Source organism: Gossypium hirsutum, chromosome A07, assembly GCF_007990345.1.
Source record: "Gossypium hirsutum isolate 1008001.06 chromosome A07, Gossypium_hirsutum_v2.1, whole genome shotgun sequence".
In the NCBI taxonomy this organism is placed as follows: domain Eukaryota; kingdom Viridiplantae; phylum Streptophyta; class Magnoliopsida; order Malvales; family Malvaceae; genus Gossypium; species Gossypium hirsutum.
In genome coordinates, this window is record NC_053430.1 from 65,120,214 (window position 1) to 65,129,737 (window position 9,524).

General features: G+C 29.1%; 1 protein-coding gene and 1 pseudogene across 1 annotated transcript; both read left to right on the forward strand.

The window, feature by feature from the left end:
* The first annotated feature begins 818 nt into the window (after positions 1–818).
* Positions 819–3,895, forward strand: LOC107955780 (WD repeat-containing protein WRAP73-like; annotated as a pseudogene).
* Positions 3,896–3,911: 16 nt separating this feature from the next.
* LOC121203730 (60S ribosomal protein L14-2) lies at positions 3,912–4,427 on the forward strand. The gene is made up of 3 exons (XM_041074177.1): positions 3,912–4,047; positions 4,141–4,253; positions 4,371–4,427. The coding sequence occupies exons 1-3, from the start codon at positions 3,912–3,914 to the stop codon at positions 4,425–4,427; spliced, it is 306 nt and encodes a 101-aa protein (XP_040930111.1).
* The last annotated feature ends 5,097 nt before the right edge of the window (positions 4,428–9,524 follow it).

Consider the following 9,524-nt stretch of genomic DNA (forward strand, 5'->3'; position numbering starts at 1 on the left):
TGCTTGAACTTATCAACTTTAAATTGTTGCAATAGTAATTATATTAATTAAGCTAATACCGATTGATAATATTAAAAAAAGTTAGAATATGTCATAGGTTAAGTACTATTCATAAATTTGTAATTTAATTCTTGTATTTTTATTTTGAGAAATTTTGTTTTTTTATTTTTCAAATTTAAAAATTCAAGTTTAACTGTTAAAATTTTTAACTTTCTTTTTATTAAATTGGTTAATGTGACATTTTGAAATAATAATAATAAATTCTCTTAGTAACTAAAAATAACGGTATTGGAACGAACTTGATTTAATAAAATAATTTTAATTATGTTAATAGTTAGATCGAAATTTTGAAATATGAAAACTAAATGAACTAAATTCTTAAAAATAAGAGTATAATAACTAAATTTTAAATTTATGAAAAATACAATACCCATTTTAACTTATTAAAAAGTTGTTAGAATTTAATACCTTATTAATGGAATATTTTAATTCTACAAATAATGTTGAAATATTGTTATGTCTTAAATTAGAACATTTATCACTTAAAATTTTATAAAATCTTTAAATTTTGCAATATATCAAACATTTTTTTCTAGAAAAACCCCTAAATTTTGCTACTTTATTTAAATAATTTTTAGGGGTTAAGTAAGCCCTTGTGTTTTTTATTTTTTATTTACATCCAAATAAATCTTAATTTCAAGTGAAAAAATTAACAGCATGTTTGGTTGGGTGTATTGGCATAGCCAATACACCCCTAATCGGTGGGGCCTACTTAAGACGCCTCTATGCCATTGTTTGGTTCGTGGTTTTTCTATTACGGCTGTAATACGGGACTAACTTAATCGGTGAAATCCACCGATTTCTAATACACCCCATTTGCTCAGATTAGGCTCCGCATAGGTTTACCATCCCTGTTATACCCTCCCATCTGCTTCCCCGTTTCTCTTCTGTTCCTTCTAGCCTCTGCCGAATTCGTTGTTGGCAAGTTAATCCCCTCCAGATTTGTTTCACTCTGCTGATTCTGCATGTAATCGGTTTCCCCTTTTCTGATTATTTTTTTTTTTGCGATGGAAAAACCAAGGAAATAGGGATTTCGTCTTCATTGAATTTCATTCAATCTAAATCTGGAAAAAATTCTAGGATTATTTTGGTAAAAATGGAGTTCACTGAAGCTTATAAACAAACGGGTCCTTGCTGTTTTTCACCGAATGCTCGTTACATTGCGGTTGCTGTCGATTACCGTCTTATGATTCGGGATACACTCTCCTTCAAGGTACAGTATTTTCAATTTTTCCTTCTTTTTCTTCTAATTCCCAATTCATTTGCTTTCTTTGTTTGCTGATGAAATGCGAGGAATGAGAGGACTGATATGATAAAATGCGTTTCTCTTTTTCTTTTGGGTGCGTTTTGATTTGGTTTTTTTGAATGAATTGTATGCTTGATTCAAATTTTAGTTATGTAGATTCACCTCATTTTAGTTTCTGATTAGATCTTCTTGTGCTTATTTAGACAACATTTTAGTCAGATTCGATTACTAATGCTTCCTATTTGCTTTGTATTACTTCACTCTTTAGACCAAGCTAATAGATTTGATCTTTGTTCTGTTTCTTTGGGCATTGTGTCTGTTGTGAAATCACAAACTATTTGAGCAAAATTTATCTTTTAGCATTGAAACACTCCTCTCAATGAAAAAAACTTGCAAATTAATTATGAATTTGCCTAAGCATTTATTGTCATGCAAAGGTCATTTTTGAGGTTCACAGCTTACATTTCCTGTATTTCCAAACGGTAAATTTACTCAAATTGCTGCAGGTTGTGCAGTTGTTTTCTTGCTTGGACAAGATAAGCTATATTGAATGGGCACTTGATTCTGAGTACATTCTTTGTGGTCTCTATAAAAGACCCATGATACAGGCATGGTCACTCACCCAACCCGAATGGACATGCAAAATAGATGAAGGTCCTGCTGGTATTGCTTATGCAAGATGGAGCCCAGATAGCCGTCACATACTGACCACCTCGGAGTTGGCAGGAGGTAGATGAGCCGTTGCAACTTGATATGTCTGGATTATGTTTGGACGATGACTTTATGGGAGGCTCTGGTAAGGATAGTGAGATTCTATATCTCTTATTATTGACTTTTCATTAATTTGATGTACTGCTTGATTGAAATTGTGCTCGACTGTTTAGGACCTGAGTGCTCTGTTCTTTTGTATACAGTTTATTAAGCTTAAATGCTGTTGCATGCCTGCCTTTCCAGTCATTTTCAATACGTGAATTGCAGCCCATCAGTTATTTAATATGGTTCATATGCCCCACTAACAGATGCCCCAAGCGGACACTTCAAAGTTAGATACGAGGTTATGGAAGTACCCATTACTTTTCCTTTCCAAAAGCCTCCTGCAGACAAACCTAACCCTAAACAAGGAATTGGTAAGTCTTACCGAATTGATGTAGATTTACTAAACGTTTTATGTTTTTCATACCATATAATAAGTGACACAAAATATGAGTGCAAAGAATTTAGTATGCTCTATTTCTAATTAGCACAATGATCTTGCAGTACATTTTATTTTATTCGAGAAATATTGTTTAATTTGAAAATAATCTCTCTCCTTTCCACGTTACCCCTACCACTAGACGTGTCAGCCCTTTTGCTTGATGAATGCCCTTGGTGACTATTAAAGCATCCGATTTAAATCCAATTTCCAATGACTGGCAAGGCCAAACTTAATATAGGACCATAGGAAACCTAATACTTTTTAGAATGTGGGATAGTACCACCTATGTCACTACTCGATTTGCCGGACGTGTGTCATATTTTAGAATTGTCCTATTCATCTAGTAGATCATTGGTATTCATTCTATAGTTGATGTCAGTATTCATGTCTGTGGAAGAAATGATTAGAAGAGTTAATTATAACAAGAGAAATGGAAATAAGGTACAATTCACTGCGTTAAAAACAGTACCTTTTCGTTGAACAAAACTCCACCAGTAGGGTTATATTTGTCGATAGATTTATGGATGAATGCCTTCAAGTCTGGACTGTTTTCTATCTCAAGAATCTTTAAGGCTGGGAAGTCAACAGTATAATCTTCATGGAAAAATCCAATGAGTTTCTGAAGATCTTTCAATTTGAGGGAGTTCAATCGAGGGAAGCAAATTAATCCTCTGTTTTAGAATGTTTCTTCGATCTGCTTCTCCATTGATATTATCTCCTGCATGCATTTGCATTCACTTACTTCCAAGAAAATTGATGGTAATTTGAATTACGAAATAGATTCAGTTTAAATAGTTTCTTGGTTTGCACGTTGAAGGAAATTGGGTTCTTTTCTTGGAGCATTTGTGATTTACTTTTGTAATACTTGTTGTAAATCTGTTCATAAGGAACTCATAAATGCTATGGCATTTACAACAATTTTCATAAGTTGTTCATAAGGATGAGGATGCCAAGGTTTTAGGAGTTTTCTAGGGGGATTCACTGCAGTTGAATTTCTGTTAAAAGATACAGCATTCTTTGGAATTTGAACTGGTTGCCTCTGTTTGCTTAAATGGATTGACCTAATGTTTCCCCCTGATTGTTGTAGATATGGAGAACAGTGCTGTTGCTGCCTTTTAAGCTCATTACAGTATTCTTGCATGAAGCAAGTCATGCAATTGCCTGCAAACTTACCTGTGGTCATGTAAGAAAGCCCTTTCCTTTATCACATGTCATATGAAGGGTTTAAACATGTCTTTAATGTGACCATTAGATTTTGGCTGCATAATTTTTCTACTAACCCATCTTGCTGGTTTTAGTCTTTGGATTATGGTCTGCTCAATTATCAATGTTCCTTTATCAGCCAACTAGTCTAGTTGAAGTCCTATAGGTGTTATTTGGAGATGTGCGTGTAAGAAGTGACTATTTTTAATGTGGCAGGCACTTGTTGATGCCCTGGATATGGTAAGAGGCCAAATGAACTTCAAGAGGCTTACATTGACAGATATCACAATTGACATTCCACGTGTTCCCAAGAACAAATGGGTTGATCGAAGCTATAGAGAAGGCTGGTAAGGACGACGACAGCTTTCACCAGCATTTGTAATGTTATTTCTTGAAGATATGTTTTCTTTCTTATCACTCTTATGTTAACTTACAGATGTTAAGAACAAATGGGAAAGTAGCTCGTGGGGTAGAAGGTTGATTGTCCAGAAGAGAAGAGCATCTCTCAACGACTTTGATAGGTTCAAGCTTATGTTGGCTAAGATCAAGGTCAGTTTCCGATACACCCCCTATTGTGTCTACCCGTTTTATACCAGAGTTCTTTTCTTGAAAGCACTTCCTCAAAACTTCAATCGAAGCTTGACGAGCTGTAATACTTTTTTGCAGAGGTCTGGAGTCATCAAGCAAGAACTTGCTAAGCTGAAAAAGGAGAATGCATCTTGAATTTGATATTGAATCATGGATTTTTGTTAGTTTTTGTCATCAAACATTCTGCAGGTTGTTCTTTTTTGTAATTTTTTCTTTTATTTACAAATGATTAAAAAGATTAAAGATCAGTTGAAAGATCTTTGTTTGCTATATTACATATTTTATAGTGAGTTTAATAGCAGGATATTGCTTTGCTTGCTGCAATTTTTCGTATCAAAATTCTGGTATTTATTTATATTCCCTTTATAGCATAATGAAAAATAAGACACTTAAGCTGTTTAAGTTTATAAGCTTCAAAATAAAAAGTTTTGATGTATTGTTTAGACAAACTCGAGCTGCTCAAGCTAGATATCGAGTTAATTATCTTACCTTAATTTATGTGTGTATATACTAAGTTTTGCTGATAATAAATATTAACCATTCATTCAGATAATTTTCCTATACATATGTATTTGTGTATATAAAATCATGCATTTATAAAGTAATAAAACACTGTCCAATACAACCAAGCATTTGGTTTAAATGATTGATACATGATCAAAACAAAAAGAATAAGAAACAAAGAATGAGTAACAAACAGTTACATGTTAATTTTAATATTAATTATTTCAAATGATCTTTTATTAAATTTATATAAGAATTTGAGTAAATTATAGTATCATATATTATGATTTGAGTAAATTCATATAAGAATATTGATTATTAAGAATTTTATTAAATTATATATTTTAATTTTAATATATTTAATAATAATTATGTTAATTTATATTTTATAGTATCATATATTATGATTTGAGTAAATTCATATAAGAATATTGATTATTAAGAATTTTATTAAATTATATATTTTAATTATAATATATTTAATAATAATTATGTTTAAATATGATTAAATTATTTATTATTGATATTAATAATCTTATTAAAATTTAAATAACAATAACAATAATCATTTACCAAAACAAATTTATGCTAAGGGTATTCTAGTCATTTTAGTTTTTTCCATTATGCTATTACACCTCTATTCCATTCAACCAAACACAAGATTACTATTACGCCTCTATTCCATTACATTCAACCAAACAGTTGATTTGCTATTACACCTCTATTCCAATACACCTCTAATCCATTACACCTCTAATCCAATACACCTCTAATCCAATACAGCGAACCAAACGTGTCTATGCAAGGGTTATTTGATGTAAATTAAAAGTATAAATTTACTATTTTAACCTTATAGAAAAGCATAAATTTATTTTATTATGTGGAAAGAGAAAAACTGGGATAATGGGAGAGGAATAAAACTGGAAAAAGATGGGCAATTACAACGGCTGGGTTGGGGCTAACATGCGCATTAAGCGAAGGGGATTAAGATTCTTGATGACGTGGCCATTAACCAAAAGGTTTGTCGGCTATATACCTTGCCCACCAGCATTAAACAATTTTAAGGAAATTAAATTAAAAACAAGAAGGCTAACGTTAAAAGCAAGGAGTAAAATAGTTATCTTTTTATCATTACAAATTAATTCTATCATTTGTTTCATCACTTGATTCATCTATGACTTCTCTTTTCTGTCTAAATTTTGCTTTCAATCCTTATATATATACTTTAATTTCTAAAAATTTATTGCTTTTATTTTTTATTTTAGATTATATTGTATTTTTAAAATAAAAAATTGTTAATATAATTATTTTATATTTATTTTTCAATTTATATTCGAGATTCGTGATTCTTTATCCTAACAATATCTTCTTCAAAATTTAAACATGCATATTCCTTTAAAAATATAACGTAAGGGACATAAATCAATCTTTTAATCCGTTTATAAAATTTTAAAACTTTATTATGACAATTTAGATAATTAATATAAATAACAAATGGGACATTAGTTGAAGGGTAAAGTACAAGTATTAAAAATCATAAAGGTTTGGATTCAAATTCTATTATATTTATTTATATTTTTATAAAAAAAACCCACCCAAATAATATAATTTACTTGTAAAGTAATGAAATTTTTATTATTACCTAATTAAATTAGTACTCGATTAATTTAAGATATCAAAATTTATATTTAATTTTAATATACAACTAGAGATATATTAAATTTTTTAAAATTAATATTATTTACGTCTCATTTTCTCTCTCTTCTTTTGGTTTTTTCTCTCCACTATTGTTTTTTGGTGCATTTGTAGTTGTTTTCATGGCGATTTAGTTTCGTCAAGCACCATTTTATGAAAATTCGTACATAAATAATAGTTCGCTTTGTGTTCTCTTAAACCAACGGTGATTTTAGTTTTAGTTTTTAGTTTTAACCCACTTAATTTTCTGTCAAAATTAACATGGTTATTATACACTATATATATATTTTTTATTTTAGATTTATCGTTTTGTGTTTTTTTTTCTAATCATGTTCCAGCTTATACATAGATTTGTCAAGGCAATATCGTTATTAGATCTATTGAGAATAGTTCTTAGAGGATCTCATCGGTATAAAGCATTTTGATGATGTTAAAAAAATTAGACTTCAATATGCTAAGGAAGAGAAGTATAGACCATTTAAGACTTAACTTTTGTGTATTACTAATGTGCAAGGGCATAGCTAGAGGTGACAGGGTCTCAGCCTTCCCTAAAATAATTTTTTTTAAAATTTTAAATTAGTAAAAAATAAAATTACACTTTGGCCCCTTTAAAGATAATAAAAATTTAATTTAATTCTTCAAAAATTATAAAGATATAAAATATTAAAATGATAAAATTACATTTTTACTGTTGTGAAAATTACAATTTAATTTCGCCTCCCTTAAAAGGTTTTTTGGCTTCACCCTTCGGCTAGTTTCTTAGAACTTTTGGCAGTAGTTTCTTGATTGACTTTTAAATAATTAATAAAGGTTTTTATTTAAAACATTATCATTGTTATTAGTCTAGTTTCACATTGAATTAATTAATTATTTTTTATTAAATTATAAAGTAAAAATTAAAGGTTACAATAAGCTCGAAGTATTTGTATTTTTCATATGTTTAGAATTTAATTTTCATATTTTTATTTTTAAAATTTTAGTTCTTATACTCTTTAAAATAAAAAATTTAGGTTCATTTGTTAACAACGTTAAAATCCTTTTGCTAAATTTGATGTGTGCCATTCTATATAAAAAAAAACTTACATAGTATCCATTTAATAAAAAATGATATTATAATAGATCTAAATTTGATAAAAAAAGTTAATGGTGTTAATAAATTTTAAAAAATTACATCAATATTTTGATCAGAATAAAATATTTAAATAAACCAATGATAATATAAAAATTGATATACCAAGTTATATATGAAGTTAAGAAAAAAATTGAGAAAAATTCCTTTACGTTTAATTTTGAATTTCCATGCACTTACCTTTTTAGAGCAAAATATTATATGTTTATGTTTAAAATAAAGGCGGGCTGAGGCGAAAGCAAAAGCTTAGTTGATTATTTAAAATGTTGATAAAAAAATTGAAAATATTTTGTATTGATATTTAAAGATAAAGTATTTAAAGGATGATGTTAAAAGAAAAATAATAAAAAAGTGATAAACAACTCATATCTACTTATTATTTTTCATATTTTTGAGTTAATTTAATTTTTTTTTCAAATTTAAGAAATTCAAAATAAAACCCTTTGAGCAGGTATCATCAAAGTTTAGGAAATGTTAATACATTGTGCGAAAGACAAGATAAAAATGTGAGATGGAAAAGTACAAAACATTGTATGACAGCCAACAAAATGGATTCTAATTCTAACATTTCCCAAATATTTGGTAAAACGAAAACTCAAATAAGCAAAAATCCAATCAAACAAACAAAGAAATTTGGGTCATATCAATGAATGCCAAAACTCCAAAATAATCTCTATATTTGAGATTGGAGATGCATTGCGTTTATCCCAACAACAAAATCTAGTTGTTGCCAGTTCTTGCCCAAAAATCATGGACTCAAATTTTCTTGACCACCAAACATAAATGACATCCCTCAACAATAAAATAATGACATCCCTCTATGTTGCGAGCCACTTGTGTGGGATATAATTTAATTAATTTTAATTTAATAAATTTTAGAATATTCATTAGCATTTCTTTATGCAGTGATGGAACTCGTAAAGTACAATGTAACAAGCGCCTCATTGTATGGGCCATCTTAAGCAACAACATTTAGGTTCAATTATTGCAAAATCCAGTTGGACATTGTCCCACCACTTTGTGTATTATTTCCCCAAGGAAGATTTTTTATTTTTATTTTAAATGATTGTTGAAGCTAATTATTTTAACCTACGTTTTTTTTTTTTTTACTTTTCATAAACAAAATTATTAGGGATGTAGAAAAGTATTAATATTGATAAGCAGATTGTTCTTAAAGTATAATCAAATTTTGGAATAGGGAGAGTTATCTCTTAGTTGTCATGATTTCTTCAAGTTGTTAAGGCACTGTTAAATGGTAGGAGCATGATTAAGGAGCACTAAGCTAAGCATTGAGGCTTCAACATGGATATATATATATTAATATGCTTAGCTATTATTCTTGCTTTTCTTTTGAGGTCATGTACTTTGTGAATCAATAGCGAGTTAAAAATAAATTTATTATTACAAAATTACTTTTTTTTTGGAAAATAAAAAAATGAATTTGGATCTTTAACTTTTTTATCAATTTTCATTTTAAATTCCATTTCTTGAGGTAAAATATTTTGATGCTTCGTAGGATTATTATTATTATTATTATTATTATAAAGTAAATAGTAGTCTATTTATGATTGAGCTAAACTTATCCATTATCGATAATGCAATTTGGGTAATCAATTTAGGTTGTGGTGCACGCTTATATAATGACATTAGGATGCTTAGCAAAGGTAGATTGTTAGGGTTCGACACGTATAAACAATGAGATAGTAAAAGTAGAGAAGAACGAATACAAATAGTTAACGTGGAAAACTCCTCCGAAGAAGATAAAAATCATGGGTAAAGAAGGCTTCACTTAATGAGAAAATAAATGAAGAGTACATGATGGAGAAAACAACCTAAATGAGCAAACCCGAATGCAAAACTCTCTCAAAAACTCTCCCAAAACTTTTCATCAAATCTTACATAAG